This window comes from Leuciscus leuciscus (genome assembly GCF_965113295.1).
Source record: "Leuciscus leuciscus genome assembly, chromosome: 14".
Lineage (NCBI taxonomy): Eukaryota > Metazoa > Chordata > Actinopteri > Cypriniformes > Leuciscidae > Leuciscus > Leuciscus leuciscus.
The window spans coordinates 34,656,743-34,675,992 of record NC_138738.1 but is presented as its reverse complement, the minus strand read 5'-3'; the positions used below and the strand labels follow the sequence as shown (position 1 = coordinate 34,675,992).

Here is a 19,250-nt window from a genome sequence, read left to right as displayed (position 1 = left end):
AAATTAAAAACAATATAAAAAAACTCACTGTTGTAGGTCTCGAAAGAAACTAATGCATTTTGTGATGTAGGCTAGATTACCTAGATAGGCTTTTACACTTTTTATAAATGGGACTCTATAAATTGAGGGGATGGGGGGCCTACAAAACTTCTCAGCCCCGGGGCCTAACATTAGGTTAAGGCGGCTCTGCCTACTGTAAATCCAATTTTTTTTACCATTTTACCAAAATTCCTTTACCATTTTTATGATAACGCAAGGTCCGATTTCAAAACGGTTTTCACAGGCTGAATCTTGAGTTTGTAAGCTTTCCAATGATATATAATATGTCAACATTATATGAGTTGAAGTATAGGATATAATTGTTTTAAACATCAATGGCAGTTACAGTTATAGATTTGGTCCTTTTTTTATACCCTAAACAGGCAATGTGATCTGGGAGTCACAACTCATAAAATCCAAAATACATAACATTTTTCAAAAATTCTTTTGGATATGATTTACTCCAGATGATATAAAAAATGACATGAAATTATTTGTTGCTTATCAGTTTCCACTCTTGCCTGTTTAAGGGTTAATAATGCAGAAAGAGATTTTAATCTATCTTATTTTACTGCTTTACAGGTAAGATTGCAGGACCTCAGCTTTCCCTCAGGATCCGAATGGAAAATATTATCCGCTCTCACGCGATCTCAGATTAAACCACACCTCCTCACATTCAAATCAATGACCAACATAATAGCTGCACAGCCTTTATAATAAATGAACACAAACTGAACATGGGCTTTTTTACAGTCCCTATAGTGCTGAGATACAGTCCAACAGCACTGAACTGTTTGCACATTCCAGGTGTGCAGTCTGTTACACTAGTACACCAGTAAGTGGCGCCAAATTGTCTTTATGACTCTTTAAAGGGGACATTCACTCATTCATTAGCCCTGTCCCAAATGGAATCCTCACGATCTTCCTCAGAGTCCACAGTTTCATGATGTAATGTAGCTTTGACTGTTGGGTAGAGGTCTGAAGCTCCGCAAAAGTGCACATTAAGGGCACATATCGGCCGCAAAGGAGGCACTCACAAACACCTAAAATGACAAATGGGACACCCACGGTCTTGTGGCCTCACAATGGCTGCCGTGTGCATGTGTCCGTTAAGTCCACAAGACCGTAGGATGTCCCATTTGTCAATTTAAGTGCTTGTGAGTGCCTCCTTTGCAAGAACATAAGTGCACAAGTGTGTCATTTCGGACAGGGCCATTATTCACTCAGCCGATTCATTCAAAACAATTTACTCATTCAAGTCTGCAAGTGACCAGCTGCGTTCCGACTGACAAGGGTTTTTTTTTATGTCAGCAAAATGGCATAAATAATCAATTTTCAACAAGAAACTGACATGGAAGGCTCAACACAATAGAACCATTATAAATCCAAGACAGATCAAGAAAAATAAAAGAAATAATAAAATATAACAACATAATTAATTTAAAAAAGGGGAAAAGGGTGCAGTATAATTTCTGCTAAATGTTTTAATTCATTTATGAATATAATAAACAGGAGGGGATTTAACGAATTAATATTTATGTAGCTCAAATAAATCAAATTAAATCAAACAAGACACAACAGTCTTTGGTTATCCACATCATATTTTGTATAAGTTAAAAGTGAAACCATCAGCAATTGAAAGTAAAAAAAAAAAAAAAAAAAGAATTATAAAATAAATATTTTTCTCCAAAAACATGTTGGCCACAATTATTGGCACCCCTAGAATTCTTTATGAGTAAAATATCTCTGAAGTATTCCCATTGATATTTACATTTTTTTTAGCACACCAGGGTGACTAGGAATATGAAATTGTCTAGACTTCTTGTTTCACAGGAGTATAAATATGAGGAGACAGAAAGGACAAATTCCCTTAATCATTCATCACAATGAGTAAAACAAACATACAGTTCTGTGCAGCAAAAGATTGTTGGGCATCACAAGATAGAAAGTGGTTGTAAGAATATAGCTAAAGCATTGAAAATTCATATTTCCACCATCAGGGCAATAATTAAGAAGTTCCAATTAACTAAAGATGTTATGACTCTGCCTGGAAGAGAACGTGTGTCAATATTGTCTTAATGCACGGCGAGGAGGGAAGTTTGAGTGGCCAAATACTCACCAATTACAGAGATTAGTTGAGTCTTGGGGTCAGAAAGTAAAAAAACTAATAAATTCGAACAATGTTGTTTGGGAAGGTTTCAAGAAAAATCCTCCTTGCACATCCAAAAACAAACTCCAGCATATTCAGTTGTCAGACATGACTGGAACTTCAAAATGGACTGGATTCTATGATCAGATTAAACAACAAAAAAAGAGCTTTTAGGCAGCAAACACACCAGATTGGTTCGGTGCAAACAGGGATAAAAAGTACCCCATGCCCAGTGTTAAATTTACTACTGGAAATTTAATGCTGTGGGCCTATTTTTTTTGTTGGAGATTCTGGACATCTTGTTCAGATACATGTTATCTTATATCATAGCAAATACCAACAGATAAAAAATCTAAACCTGATGGCCTCTGCTAGAAATCTTATAATGGGCCGTGGTTAGATCTTCCATTAGGACAACGATCCAAAACAAACATCAAAATCAACTAAATGTGTCACTAAGCACAAAATGAAGCTTCTGCCATGACCATCCCAGACCTGAACTGAAGAGAAGCACCACCAACATGGAGCTGGGAATCTGAAGGATCTGGAGGGATTCTGTATGGAGGAATGGTCTCTGATCCCTTGTCAGGTGTTTTCCAAACTCATCTCGCATTTCATCCCAGAGAAAACTGTTATCTTGGCATAAGAAGGTTGCAAAAAGTATTTAATAAACGTGTGCCAAAATTATGGCCAAAGTGTTTTGGAGAAAAGCATTTATTTCATAATGTGATTTTTTCCCCGACTTTCAATTCTTTTCCTTCAATGAAATGTAAGATTTTTTTTTCGCATTTTTTGAATGAAACATTAAAAGGATAAACAATGCAGATTTATTTTTTACAGCCATCTTTGATCATATTTACCAGGGGTGCCAATAATTCTGACCACAACTGTAACATATACAGTACATGTGTGTTTATATAAATATTAAAACATTCATTCAAATTGTAATATAAATTAATATAAATTAATTAATATAAATTTGTCACATTTGAAAGCACTACACTGAATGATAAATATCTGTTGCGACGTTCAAAATAAATGTAATTTGGTTATATTTGGCTATTTGTGTTTTCATTTGCCCAACCGACAACGCTAAAAAACAATGATTAATTCAGGAAAAAAGCACCACTACTGTGTTTCTCAAACACGTGCATGGTTAAATCTGTAGCTTCATTTGGAACTACTTTCATTGGAACTACTTTCATTGGCTAAACAAAACTAGACAAAGTAACTTGTAATAGGCTACTGTGTCTAAAATGGAAGTTATTCAATAGTAATTTCTTGTTTAATGAACTAATACTGCCGATCATATCAGAGCAGCCAGAGAGTTCATGGCTCTCACTCAAGTTGATACTGGAGGGAATTTGAACCCGAGTTCCTCTTATCTTGTTTCACATGAGGAAAATCCAGCTGATCAGGTAAGGCTGATGAACAGATAATGGTCTTGGATGAAACGAGGGAATAACTGACTTCATTTATTATGCAAATCAAACTCCATCTAAAGACACCGCTCAGAACCCCTAATGCACTTATTATGTTTGCTGTGGTATTAATTACCCATTTTAGACATTGTGTTGATGGCTTTAGAGTCTCAAGAATTTGCTGTTCATGTCAAAGTGATGCGTCATGATGCTTCCAGCAGAAAAAGATAAAAATAAGACTAATTCTTCAGAGAGTTGGAAACACAAGTCAAAACATTGTTTCTAGCTTAAGTGAAGATCAATGAAATAAAACTGTTCATTTCCCCTCAGTTTACAGAGACGAGACCGATGTCTTATGAAATGTTATTGGGCCGTGTCTCTACTTGAGGGTAAGACTCATAGTTTATCAGGACTGAGTCATTTGGGATGGACAAAGACATTTCTCATTTCTGACAGCAGTGGACGCTCCACAACGCTCCACCTTCTCTTCTCGACCTCAGGTCACTCGCTACACTCATACACGGAGGAATGCTGCTCAAAAACAGCCTCAAAGTCACAGAAATCTCAAAGTCATCATTCGTGTCGCGTGTGAGCGAGTGTCAGCACTGATATGATCTTAACTGATCTGGATAATATTTCTTTCATCAGTGCTGTGAGGCAGAGAGGGTTATTCAGTGTCCGTCTGCACATCTTGTTTTATTTCATATACGCTGATTTGTCATGGGACATTTTTAGACTGTTGCTTACATTCATCTTAATGAAATATCGACGGCTGTTGTCACATGGATATTAAAAACTCCATCTGCATCATAACTCACTCTAAGATATGAAGGATGAAAGTTTCCGTTTATACAGTGATGCAGTTTAAGTAATCTTTACTGAGGAAAATGAAAAGGTTTCTGTTAAACCAGATGTTAGACAGTGTTTAGCGATTCTGTTCATATTTCTTCTTTTCTTGTTTGACGAGGCCAAAGTCAGTCTTAATAAGACACACGTTGCATATAGTGTGTGTGTGTGTGTGTGTGTGTGTGTGTGTGTGTGTGTGTGTGTGTGTGTGTGTGTGTGTGTGTGTGTGGCTGTCAGAACAAAGATGAACTGTCATGTGGTTACTGAAGCGTTTCTTTCCTCCAAATGAAGCTTCTTCACTGCAAACTGCTTTTTTGCACAAAAAAGGTATAATAAATTGTATATGAATGTAACTGTGTGTGTGTTTATATTTCCGCATGTCTTCTTGTCATCTTAACTAAAGCACCTCAGATTTCAGTTAAGGGTCTCAGCAGCTTCAGGAGGGATTGAGAACGAAGTGTGTCTTGAGCTCTGAGACGATCCATGAAAGAATGAACACGGTATGATCAGACTTTATCTGTTGCTTATTCTGGTTTCTTCACTGACCTCACCACACTGAACATAATGGACAATGTTTCTTTTCTATACAAATATTCTTCAAAAAGGGTTTTCAAGCCTTCAAGGAGGAAATGGCCCTAAATGAATCGTAAATGTGGCAGAGCAGCAGCGTGTGCTGTGAGTAAATGGTGCGTAAATGTCAGTGTAAAAGCGGTTGGAGTGCTGGGGAGGAATATGGGCAGCTTCATGTTGAGATTGATCATTTTAAAGCTGTATTTTATTAAATAAGGGCCAGATAATTGAGTATTCCAGGAAGGGAAAACGGGAAGAGCCGTTTGAGAAATGATGGTTGGCCACTGATGTCTGTTTGGTTTTAATGGGAACACTTTAGCTGGCTGGAGCGGGTCCAGCAACAGTGCTCCTGAAATTCTGCCAGAGTGAAATTTAAAAACCAGGGTTTCCACAATATGAGATTCAGAACAAATTAAGGAAAAGACCTCCTCCTGCTGCCCCATGCGTGACCCTGACCAACAAATCTGTAGGTCCATGCTTCTTTTAATGCTCTTATGTTTTCTGAACGAAGAGTTTAAAGAGCTGATTATTGTAGACAATTATAATGTGTGACATTAAACTCACAATAATTGTAATCTGTGACTGTGTCAAAGAACATTTACCTCATTTTTTGGGGGCAGTCTTTAATGTGATATCCAGGTATCCCACAGCGAAAGCTTCCTTGCGTTACTGATATTCATATCAGAATTGATATTAGAGCCATTTAAAATGCTGTCATTACTTGCTTGACAGGATAATACCAAATAAGGCTGTCCTCTTTTGATGTATCTTTTTAAACAGGCAGTACACTGTAGTTAAAAAAATAAAAAAATAAAAATAATCAGTAAGTTATGACAACATTATGTTTTTGTATAGTTAAACAAGTTATATCAGATTCAACTAATTTAAATCAGTTTAATGTAATTTAAGTTAAAATTACTTAAACATCCAAGTTGATTTAAGGCAGCAAAAAATTGTATTACAGTGTAATGTTTTCTCAAGTAAAACGAATGCTGGTATGAACAAGAGCGCAGAGACACTGACACCTTCCTCTGAGGAGAAGCTGCACTCTTTAATTGTGTCATTTCTCTGTGAAATACTACAAAAGAATTGAATGGGGTACTGCAACAAGAACAAATTAAAGTATCATGATTTAGTTTTTTTTAAAAGTGACAATTCCTGGCTTGTTAAAGAAAATAATTTGTTAGATATATCACAGTATCTCAGAAGTACTTGATTTTTAATGTACTCAAGTATTAAAAAACGTAATGTACTCAAGTTAAAGCTGCAGTCCGCAGTTTTTCCTCTTTGTCTCAATCTCTGTTCGAAATCTGCAATTACAGTTCTTCGCGGAATTATCAACTTTACGTGCGTTGTGCCTCGGCATGGCACAGCGCGGATGAATCCAATGTTTTGAGGAGAATGTGCGACTGTCAATCAACGCGCCGGTGGTGTGGATACTGTCGTTCGCAATCACAGATTCTACTTTTTGGAAGTATGACCAACATAAGAATTTTCACTGGAAAATGTCATCTGAACAAGTACCATCCACTTTTGTTCTGACCAACTAAGGGGAAAAAAGCATTGCAGTAAATCGCGCCGATTAAATCTAACGATCGCTTCTCATATCACGTCAAACCGTGCAAATTATACTTTGTTCTCAAATTGTTCATGTTAACAACATCAGCATTGCGTGACTACATTTAATGCCCTTCTGATATTTGTCCTTGTTTTCGCATGGGCCGGTTGCAGTCTCTCTTTTTGAAAAGTCTTTCACGTTTTACAACGGGTGAATCTCCAGTTGCACTGATGATTGTCGTTTGAACCTTTCTGGATCCGCCATCAAATTGATAAGTTTAATTATATCAAGTGCTGTGAGAAAAGGCAATAAATCTCCACCTCCAACATCCTCACAGGCAACATAGCCTACTAGCCGAGACTCCTTCTTTATGTGTACAGATGTGACGTAATGTCGTGTGCAGCGTGATGTTTAGCCAGTTCTGTACATAAGATATTCCACACAGCAGACAGAAGGATGGCTTCAAAAAAATTACTGTAGGCTATTTATTGACCCTGGAAACACATGGGACAATTTGATAAGAATATTATCCGTTGCGCAGACCTCTTTCCACGTTATAACGTTACACTGTGCACAAATCACTAGTTAGCTCCACGTGCGTCACATAAAAGTCACAGAAAACTTACAATATGCAACATACATGTGTATAATCAATTCAGTAACACACTGTGCTTATTATTCAATGAACTTTAACCGAATGAGCACTTTTAAACATACCAATATTAACTGGAAAGAGTGAAGAAAACGTACTCGGTTACTTACGTAACCTCGGTTCTCTCTAGAAGAGGGAACGAGTACTTGCGTAAGATATCTTACGCTAGGGGAAAACCTCTTTTCCTCGAGATATTGACAATAATGTAAAACGCATTGCAGCAGCATGCAGACATGGGCGAGACAGCTCGCGCGCCCATTGGCTGCTCTGCGGCAACTGCACCAGCCTATCGATAGAGGTTCCTCATGACGTCAGAACCAATGAGGGCGCTTCGCGCCCATTACGTCATGTCCCGCCGAAATCGGGTGGGGCCAGGGCTATAAATACGGCCCAGAGAGGCTGGTTTGGTCAGTTTTTCATCGCTGAAGCGAATCAGAACATGACGCATGCACGGCAAGATACGCAAGTACTCGTTCCCTCTTCTAGAGAGAACCGAGGTTACGTTAGTAACCGAGTACGTTCTCTTACGAGAGGTCTCTCGTACTTGCGTAAGATATCTTACGCTAGGGGAACACAATGTAAAACGCCGTGCGTGCTTGAGACATAACACTAAAGTCCCAAGGGCAGGTGCCAGGGGCTCATACAGTGCCTAATCACAAGGGACTCACAGAGAATCCGGGAAGAGGGGCTAGAATAGCATCATTCCTGTAATATAGAGCTCTGATAAGAGCATATTATATCAAGTGTTCCACACAGCCAGGGCGAACACGGCCTGGACTGATAGATATGGGGGACTTACGCACTGCCCACAGAAGTATATATACGATCAGTGATCGACGCTCTAGCGGTTTCAGCATCCTGAGCCGATAGGATTCGAGCGGGCAATACTGAAAATTTAAACCGAGAGCAACCTAGCTTGTAAAGCGGGAACCTCAAGGTTATAAAACCTTATACATGTAGACGGGGAGGCCCAGCCTGCCGCCATACAGATATCTTGCAAGGCAATCCCACTGGACCAAGCCCACGACGAGGCCATGCCTCTTGTGGAGTGCGCTTTGACACATATCGGGCATTGCAGGCCCTTGGATGTGTAAGCTAGCGCTATAGCATCAACTATCCATCTGGATAGACTCTGTTTTGACGCAGCTAGTCCCTTAGAACGTCCGCTGAACAAAACAAAGAGCTGCTCCGTCTGTCTGAAAACAGATGAGCGAGACACATAGGCTCTTAACGCCCTGACCGGGCAAAGGAAGCCTGCGTCCCCTTCCTCCTCAGATACCGGCAGGGCCGACAGGGAGATAACCTGTGCCCTAAACGGTGTGTTGAGGGATTTAGGAACATATCCGTGCTTTGGTTTGAGTATGACTCTCGAGTCATTCGGCCCAAACTCCATACACGTCGCGCTCACTGAGAGCGCTTGCAAATCCCCTATGCGCTTCACTGAAGCGAGAGCCAGAAGAAACACTGTTTTGAAAGACAAGAGTTTCAGGTCTATTGACTGTATTGGCTCGAATGGGGCACCTTTCATGGCTTCCAGAACCGTGGAAAGGTCCAAAACGGGAACTGAGGGTGGTCTGGGAGGGTTCAGCCTCTTAGCTCCTCTAAGGAAGCGAATGACCAGATCGTTCCTTCCTAATGACTGGCCAAGCGGTGGTTCAGCGAACGCTGCTATGGCCGCCACATAAACTTTGAGCGTGGATGGGGTTCTGCCCTTATCCAGAAGCTCTTGTAAAAAGGAGAGAACCTCCGGCACCCCACAGCGTGAGGGTGAAGTGCCACTCGCTGTACACCAGCTAGTGAACACAGACCATTTTGAGGAATAGAGCCGCCTCGTAGATGGAGCTCTAGCCTGCGTGATCGTGTTTAACACTCCCGCTGGGAGGTTAACGGGTACCCGTTGATGGCCCACACATGTAGGGACCAAAGCTCCGGGCGAGGATGCCAGATCGAGCCGTTCGCCTGCGAGAGGAGAACCCTCCTCACCGGTATCGGCCACGGGGCGGTACTCGTCAGCTGCATCAGGACTGGAAACCAGACTTGGTTTGTCCAAAATGGGGCGACGAGTAGCACTGGGCATCCGCTCTCCCTGATTCGCTCTAACACCTGGGGTAGGAGCGTGACAGGGGGAAACGCATAGAGCGGGCAGCGGGGCCAGACGTGAGCCAGCGCATCCCTGCTCTTGGAGAAGAATTCCTGACAGTGTGGAGACGCAAATAGGTCTATTTAGCTACTAGGTCTAATAGCTCTTGAGACGCAAATAGGTCTATCCCTGCTCTTGGAGAAGAATTCCTGACAGTGTCGAGACGCAAATAGCTCTATTTAGCTACTAGGTCTAATAGCTCTTGAGACGCAAATAGGTCTATTTCCACTCTGCCAAATGTCCTCCATAGCATTTTGACTGTCTGTGGATGTAAAGACCATTCTCCTGTCGGCAGATTGTTTCTGGACAGTCTGTCTGGTCCCACATTCAGATGGCCGGGCACATGCGCTGCCCTGAGCGAGCGCAGATTGTGCTGAGCCCAGACCAGGAGGCGTTCCGTCAGCCTGTGAAGGATTCTGGATCTGATACCTCCTTGGTGATTTATATAAGCCACCACTGACATGTTGTCCGAACGGACCAAGACGTGGTGTCTTTATCTGGGGACAAAAGCGCCTCAGCGCGTTGTCGACTGCCATCATTTCCAGGCAGTTTATATGCTGAAGCTTTTCCCGTTCCGACCACTGGCCGAATAACGGTCTGCCCTCGAGCAGCGCTCCCCATCCCGAGGTTGAGGCGTCCGTAGACATCACCTTCACACTCGAGGAAGTCCCCAGGCTTACACCTGACCGGTACCAGTCGGTCACTGTCCAAGGTTTCAGAGCTGCGACGCATTTCTGATCGACCTTGAGGCGCGCGAGACCGGAGGTCCAAGCTCTGCGCGGCGCGCGCTTTCAACCAATACTGCAGAGGGCGCATGCGAAGCAGACCCAGCTGAAGCACTGAGGATGCTGAAGCCATGAGACCCAGCATCCTTTGAAACTTTTTGAGCGGGACTAAAGCGCCGTGGCGAAAAATCTCTGTCATGCGCTGAATACTTAGTCTGCGCTGCGGCGACAGCTGTGCTGTCATAGACAGCGAGTCCAGATCTGTGCCCAGAAAAGATATTTTCTGACTGGGAGACAGTGAACTCTTTGCCCAATTGACTGTGAGACCTAAATTCTCGAGGTGATCGAGTAATATGGTCCTGTGTTCAATGAGCTCCGACTGTGATCAAGCTAGAACCAGCCAATCGTCCAAATAATTCAGCACTCGTATGCCTCGGAGCCTGAGGGGTGCGAGCGCTGCATCCATGCACATCGTGAATACGCGAGGTAAAAATGGCAGGACTGTGTACTGATATGCCTGGCCCTCGAAGGCGAATCTCAAAAATCGCCTGTGACATGACGCTATTTGTATTTGAAAATAAGCGTCTTTCAGATCTATCGACATGAACCAGTCCCCTGGTTCAAGATTTTCTTGGTCGTGAGCATTCTGAACCGTCGTTTCAGAAGTGCTTTGTTTAGTCGTCTTAGATCTAAAATGGGTCTGAGACCTCCGTCTTTTTTGGGTACCAGAAAATATCTGCTGTACATGCCCCCTTCGCTCTGAGCTTGTGATAGGGGTTCTATAGCCCCTTTGCTCAGTAACTTCGCTATTTCGGCCCGAAGTAGGTGTGCTACTTCCTTTCTCACCGTAGTATCGATTCGCGCCGCTTTGCGTTGCGGGCGTCGACCGAACTGTAGCGAATAGCCTCTTTCTATAATGTCTAGCACCCACTTCGAAACCCCGGGTAGCCTTGCCCATGCGTTTGCACGAATGGCTAGGGGTTGAATGCGAAGCGCGCTCTGGTCGCTCAGCGACAGAGGGGCTTCAGTGTGCTGCAACATAAGCGTCGCGCTTATGACATTTGAGGCAGGGGGCGCGCTGATAACAGCGGGCAGATTGCCCGCGCTCGACTCCTCTGCGGTGGTCAACCGAGAGGGGGAGGGCTGGGCGAGTCCCGTAAGACCTGTCATGTCTATGTGTGAATGTGGGCGTGGGATAGCGGGCACATTTACAACACTGAGAGCATTGTCTGCCTGAGCAGAGCGAATGCATGTTGGTTTCGTTTTACAGAAACCTTGAGACATGCAGAACGTAGTGTTTGTGGACACTGGGCAGTGGGCACATTTACCACATTTAATGCGCAATCGATCTGGGTCGATTTCATGTGCGCGAGCCCTGTGCGACGGGCTGTGTTTCTGTGTAGGAATGAGCACTGGGCAGTGGGCATTTTGTCTACACTCATAACACCATCTGCCGTGGCCGGAACACCAGAAAATACACTCTATGGGATTTATCTGGGTAGCCGTAAAGCGGCGTTTGTGTGCAGGCAAGCGGGCTGTGTCGCCGACTTGTTTACTGCAGAATACAATGGAACATTTACTGGAACTGAACGAGCGAGAAGTTGCCATAGAAACAGAGAGCGTCAACATGCTGGCGTTTGTTTGCAGGCGTGCGTGCATTACAACAGGCTCGCTCACTGCAGTATGACATTTCCAGTCGCCTGAACTTCAGAGGGGAATGAGAAATGTGTGAGAAATAGAATTCGGCCCGGCCGCAGCGGGACATTATCACTCTTTTCTCCTTTCGCCAGTGACGCACGGGAACCATAGAAACGGTGTTTGGGTGCAGGCGAGCGGGTTGTACAACGCGCTCGTTGGCTGCAAAATGCACATCTGCAGTCGCCTTTCAGGGAACTGACAGAGCGAAGCATTGGAGGCATAATTAATCTGCCGTTAGACCGAGATTCGAACACCGGTCTCTCGTGTGAAAAACCAAAGATTCCGCCACTGAGCCACAGGGGGGAACACAAAGGCTCTCAGATGCACGAGCATATAACAGCGTCAACATGTTTTCTTCGGCGTTTGCTTGCCGGCGCTGCAATATTTATATTTCCAGTCGCCTGATCAGGGAACTGAGAAATGTGTGAGAAAATTCAGGTCAGTCCAGCCTCGGCGGGACTAAAACGCTATTTTCTCCTTTCGCTGGTGATTGACGCGTGAATGGGGCGCAGAGGCAGGGTAGCTTTCTTGTACGTAAAGAAAAACTAACCCCGACCGTCCGCTTCCAGCCTCCCCTGTGAACGGCGCATTTTGCGCGGCTCGAACAGAGGGAGAGAGAAAGCTAGCCCCGTGACCGTCCGCTCCTGACATCCCCTGTGAACGGCGCAGTTTGCGCGGCTCGAACAGAGGGAGAGCAGGTATCATCCTCCAAGCAGGCAAGGCAAGCGGGCGCACCGGCGAGCTTTGCGGGTTGGGGGGGAAAGGGGCGTCATGAAAAAGACGCCCGTCTCTTTTAGTGCAATGAGAGTGTGTGTCGCGGCGGCGAACACACACACATACACAAAACACAGTAACAGAGAAAAGGATATGTACGCCGGAAAGCGTCAGCAGGAACGGCGACTGAAGGCGGCGAGTTGTCGACCGGCAGCTTCAGATGCAGACTAATCCCGCTGGGTGCTTGCAATCAGACGGCGCGGCTTCCTCTCAGGATCCAGCGATGCGTGAGCCCGCTGAAGAGATGAAAAACTGACCAAACCAGCCTCTCTGGGCCGTATTTATAGCCCTGGCCCCACCCGATTTCGGCGGGACATGACGTAATGGGCGCGAAGCGCCCTCATTGGTTCTGACGTCATGAGGAGCCTCTATCGATAGGCTGGTGCAGTTGCCGCAGAGCAGCCAATGGGCGCGCGAGCTGTCTCGCCCATGTCTGCATGCTGCTGCAATGCGTTTTACATTATTGCAAAATTAAGGATAATTTTTGGCTTCAATATCTCGAGGAAAAGAGGTTTTCCCCTAGCGTAAGATATCTTACGCAAGTACGAGAGACCTCTCGTAAGAGAACAAGTGTCAGCGTCCCCTATGGTCAGCGTCCATCTGCGATTTGAGACTGAACGTGCATGAAGTGTGCCATTTGGGACGGGACGGTAGTAAAGTAAAAGTTTACCAAAATAAAAATACTTCGTTACTGTCCTCCACTGGAAAATAATCACTTTGTTTTAAATAAATATATTTTTTAACAATTACAAAATACTTAAATAATACAGGTGTGCACACGTAAAAAACAAAAAAACAAAAAAAAACACCCACAACAACGTGCATGATTTCAGCAGCACTAAAACACATTTGGCTGGTGAGAATAACATTTAAAAAGAGAAGCAGAAATGCGCCACCTGGTGGAATATATGCGGTAGGCCAGATGGAAAGGGTTTATCTTAAAATAGGCTGTTTTCACTCAAAATAGGTTTGTATCATCCTGTCACTCACAAACACCCCTTTATCACAGGGCCTATGATAAGATTATTTTATTTTTTTACTATTCAACTAAGACCTACTTCATCTTGATTATCAACTTAATCATTTCTATTTCATGTTAAGTCAGGATGTCATTGATAAACATACAAAACATACAAACATAATATAGCATAATAACATTTTTGTGATTTATAAGTTTTTATTCTTATTTAAAACTATTTCTTCAGAATACATAGCACAGCACGTGGCTTGTTGTAAGATGTTTTTTTTGTTTTTGTTTTTTTTGCCAGATGCTGTAGTTACAACATCTACCCGTTGGCTACTAACTAGGCCATGCTAACCAGCCAAACCTTAACCCCTTCATTAAAAAAAAAAAAAAAAAAAACAGAGCTCTGCTGAAAACGCCACCGAGCCGAAGTGTTTACACTCCTCAGGCGATTCTTATCCGAACAAGATCTAGACTAAATTGACTCATCTTTTATTTTTCATATGACTCTTTATTTATATTGATTTTCTCCTTTTATGCTGGTTGCACTGAAATAGCCAAATATTGTTTATACATAAACACTGCACACATTGCATGTTAGATAAACATCTTAACTCCCAGTATTCCCAGGACACTTCATATCCAATAGCTGATGTCCTGTCAGAGATTATATTTCAAAAACAAGACAACCTGTACACACAAGATCATGAAAACACACACAGGTACGATCAGGAACAGAATGCGTCAACAGAAACTGGGTCAAGTCAAGAGGCTCAAGAAATATATTAACAGACAAAAAATATTTAGAGAAGACACTTTTTGTTTTATAAAGCAGTAAACAGAGATGGAAAGGCATCAGTTAGTGTTGTTATTGTTAACTAAAACTATTCAAATGCATGGATTAAATAATAAAAATAGGGCTAAAATGAAATTAAACAGTAACTTAAACAGTAAAGTTTAAGTCAATACTAAAAGTACAAAAACTTTAAATAAAATTCAAAGCTTAAAAATCTTTAAAAAATTTAATAAATCATTTTACATAAAAATACCACAAAACTAAAAATACTATAAACTATAAAAATAAAAGGTAATTATGATATTAAAATCACACTGGCATCGTTTCTGAACCCAGCGTTTGTGTAAAATCCATTATACTTATATATATTTTCATATGGTCAGTTTTAGCACAACATTTTTTATTTAATATATGAAGAGTTCAGCTGCAAAAGCCTCTAAGTGCCATCTGGAATTTTCTTCTAGAATGGTCATTTTTATCAAGCTCGTAGATTTAAGTTCAATAATTTCACTTAAATGACAATTAATAGGTCATTTTCATTGCCATTTAAGTGAAATTACTGAACTTAAATATACAAGCTTGATAAAAATGATCATTCTAGAAGAAAATTTAAGATGGCACTTAGAGGCTTTTGCATCTGAACTCTTCATATATGTCATTTCATTTTCATTTCATTTTCAACCATCATTAATTTAATTTCTTATTAATTTCAACTAAGAAATAAGCTTTGATGTTATTTAATATCGGCTTGGTTTGTATAAAGCTCACTTTAATTTGTTCTAGATCATTAGACATGACGTTATAGTGCAGTGGAAGCTCTTCGAAACCATTTTCCTAGATATACCAAGAATCTGTGATAGCCTGGGAATGCCCTCTGAGGATGAAAAACTGATGACGAGGTAAAACTAGGTAGTTTACAAACCAGTTGTAAAATGCAAAAGGAGGGTTCCAAAGGCAGGAGGAGACACACTGCCATCAATCTTATTTCTCCATTGACCTCTCAGCAGTGCACATATATCTCTCTCTCAGTTTCTCTCTCTGCTCATGAAGCCGGCAGCATGAGGCAGCGAACAGTGGTGATGTATGTGGAGATCGGCTGCTTTGTGTCCTGTCTGTGTGGCTGGATGTTGATCTGTTCCACTCTGGCCATTGAGTACTGGGTCGTCTCAGAAAGTGCTTCTGTCGTTCTCAGCGCCGGGGATTACTATTCCAACCTCTGGATGGACTGTGTCTCAGACGCCACAGGAGTATCTGACTGTAAATACTTCCCTTCCATGATGGACCTGTCTGGTGAGGAAAACATCTGTTGAAACAGAGACATTATTTCATGATTTGATATAAAAGGGATAATTAATATTGCAGGAATATTAATATGCTCTTTTTGTGTGGTTGTTAGTTTTCCTCCATGTGTCCAGGGCTCTGTCTGTGGTCTCTGTGATCTTTGGGTTCTGGGGAGCTGTGCTTGCCCTCATTGGGATGAAATGCACCAAAATTGGAGGCTCTGAACTCGCCAACGCCAGAGTTACATTCGCAGCAGCATTGACGTACATGGCATCCGGTATGAATGTTCCTTCATAATCATTTTTGCATAAAGCATAAATTGAGTATCATTAACCGATGTCTGTTTTGCAGGGTTCAGTGGTATGATAGTCTACTCCTGGTGGGGAGATAAAGCACGTTCAGAATTTGTGGATCCATATTACTTAGAAGCAAAGTACGTAATTATGACATTTATATTGGTCATTTACTTTACTTTACACATTACTTTACCACTATAGTGGTTGATGTAAAATATTAGTCGTGATATACCAAAGGTGTTATAGGGGTCATATAATGAGGAATCAAATATCTTTGGTCTTTTGAGTCCAAAAATACAATTTATTGAAATGAAGCCGCAACATACATACATACATACATGCATCTAAGTGGTGTTTATACAGACAGTAATTTGCAGTGACGAAGCAACCAGTGAAATAAGCAACAGTGACTGTTGACATTTCGATTAAAGATAGGGTAGGCAATTTTGGGAGTGGCTAGCAATAGCGAGCTAGCTTCGAAGGCATTTGATCCCACCCTCACTTCAGAGCGTCTCCAAAGCCACGACTCCTCCCAAACACATGAACACACACAGTGGGAAAGAAGGATTTGGCTGCAGCCTGCAGAATGGGGCGGGGCTGCTTACTCTGATACTCACTCTGATTGGTTCATCAGGTGTACTTGGAGCAGGGAGCAAACAAAAGCGTCACGAGACATAAACGTTTACATTTACATTTAGTCATTTAGCAGACGCTTTTGTCCAAAGCGACTTACAATTTAGGACTAAATTAAGCGAGTCACCGTGAAGAGGCAAAAACAACGCAAGAAGTGCTCAAAATATGAAGTTCAGGCATTGTTCAGAGTAGCATAAGCCCGATAAGGGAGGATTCAAGGAAAAGGAAAGAATTTTTTTTTTTTTTTTTTTTTTTATGAGGTAAAGCAACACTAAGGAAAATTTTTTACCTTAAAATAATGTTTCCAAAATCGTATCAGTGGTTCATCAAGTCGTAACAGGGTGAAAGGCACTTCTGGATTCGCTTTGAAGCCCTATATCAGCTATAACCACACTATGTAAGTTTGCCAAACCGGGTCGCGTTTCTGTAGTTCGAATGAGACATAAGAAAACTACAAATTTGACTTGCTTTACGTCAAGCGTTACAATTGTCATTATTTAGTTTTTCTTCGTTTCTGATGTCGCAATACATCATACTTTCATGAAATCATGGAACATACTCTACCTTGTCTGTGGACATCATTCATTCCAAAGCCAGTGCTGGATAAACAGCGAGCGAGCGTGCGACAGTATAGGCTGCGGGCGGCGAAATTATTTACGACAGCGGTAATGGACAATTCCGCTTCCAACCTGTAGGGCGACTGAAGAGGAAAAGTTCCTTAGTGTTGCTTTAAGTGCTCACGGAAGAGATGGGTTTTCAGCTGTCTTTTGAATGTTGTCAGGGATTCTGCGTTCCGGATGAGGGTGGGGAGAGCATTCCACCAGGATGGAACCGTGAATGAGAATTTTCTAGAAAGTGATTTTGTGGCCTCAAGCCAATGATAACGGGCCTCAAGCCAACCTCTGATAAAACTGACAAGCTCAATCGCAAAAGAGATTGCTTTCAACAGACATATGTTCAATGAAATAGAAATTGAATTCAACAATTGCACAATTTCATTGCATTCTGCATTTCATTAAAAATAACTTTGAAATACTTCATCGATTGATTCTTAATCATCTGTGGGACTCAATAAAATTTTTTAAAATGTTAAAAAGGAAAGCGTTATGTTGTGGTCCTTTAAAATATGTGCCTTTTATTTCTCAGGTATGAGCTCGGTGCCGCTCTCTTCATTGGTTGGGGAGGTTCGTGTCTGGTTATATGTGGAAGTGCAGTCATGTGCTATTTCTCTGGGAAAGAGTCATTCCCCAAAAGGTCTGACCCGTCACACAGTATACATCTACTGTACGTGGAAACAAGCTAAATACGGGGGTGCAATGAATATGTGGTTAAATTGGTACCTTTTTTCTTCCTCAGATTCAATAAACAACTCATAAGACCCCCAACCAAAATGACGGGACGTACCAGACGTACGTACATGCTGCCCGTCTCGTCCAGACCCACAACAGTCTTCATCTCTCCTTCATACCAATCATACAGTGAGAGAAGAGGAAGTAGAGAAAGTGGAGGGAGGAGAGGAACACAAGGAAGCCAGTCATCAAGAACCGTCAGACCCATAAGGCCTCCTATAGACTCAGCTGTGTAACCCAGTGTTTAAGAAACGATAACACAACAGTAATAAAATCAGGTAGTGTCAAATTTTACAACATTCATCTATGTTAATTTATTAACATTCTTTTGCCCATTGTTTATTAATCTTCTTTCCTAATACATTTACTGATATTAATTTATATTACTTTAAATGTAAAATGTAATATGAAATCAACATTATAAATGATTAAATGCTGTATTATTTCATGTTATTACAACAACTAAAATGCTAATGTACAGAATGTTTCTGTAAAGTGTTACCAAAGAAAAAAGGAGAAACATCTGGAAATTGTTGAGTGTTTCTAATTCTAATAAAAAATAAAAATAAAAATAAAATTGTGAAACTCATTTGAGTGAAAGAAATGAAAGTAATTTCAACATGACAAAGCTGACTTAAAAATGTTTTGTTTAATCTTGTATAACATAAAAAAAGTTGAACATATTTTGATGAGTTAAAGCAATGTAAAAACGTGTTGTCAACTTATTTTTTTACAGTGTAGTTTCTTTCAAATCCACCATTTGTGGACGGTATATGGAAAAAACTAAGAGGATTTAATAAATAAATATTACACATTAGAAAAATCTTGTCCTTTGAGGCTATTTCTTTCTTTTTTCTTTTTGTGAGACATTTTCTATAATTATCTATTAACAAAAAATGAGTCAATCATTGGATGGGTATTGGTACAGCGATTGTGAATATGAATGAAAATGTATCAGTGAAAATGAAAATGTTTTAACTAAGAAAATTAACATTGCTTTGCAGTACATTATTACCTAATGGTAGCCTATCTAAAATGGTCTTTTTGAAAATGCATATTTTCAAGCATTTAATATCAAGCAATAGTCTCATTATTTCACGATTCAGGTCTATGAATAAAAGCTTTTGGAGCTATATTGAACATGTAGATGCTATTTGCTCCCCAGTTAAAATAACAGCATGCACTGTTTGTATAGTATTCAGTATTCTATTCCATCCGCACCCTATAGTGTAAATCACAATATCTCTGCATTCCACTGTTAATACCACAATTTGCTTATAAATAAGCTTCACCAGACTAATAGGGAGCACCAGGAGAGTGTAAAGCAACATCTAAAGAAGATTAATCAAATGACAAAAA

At 41.3% G+C, this 19,250-nt stretch overlaps 1 protein-coding gene across 1 annotated transcript; it reads left to right on the top strand.

Annotated features, from left to right (window-relative positions):
• Nucleotides 1–15,206: 15,206 nt before the first annotated feature.
• Nucleotides 15,207–18,684, top strand: LOC309513637 (claudin-10-like). The gene is made up of 5 exons (XM_082189568.1): nucleotides 15,207–15,622; nucleotides 15,729–15,890; nucleotides 15,965–16,046; nucleotides 17,689–17,796; nucleotides 17,899–18,684. The coding sequence occupies exons 1-5, from the start codon at nucleotides 15,265–15,267 to the stop codon at nucleotides 18,125–18,127; spliced, it is 939 nt and encodes a 312-aa protein (XP_082045694.1). The 5' UTR covers nucleotides 15,207–15,264; the 3' UTR covers nucleotides 18,128–18,684.
• Nucleotides 18,685–19,250: the final 566 nt, after the last annotated feature.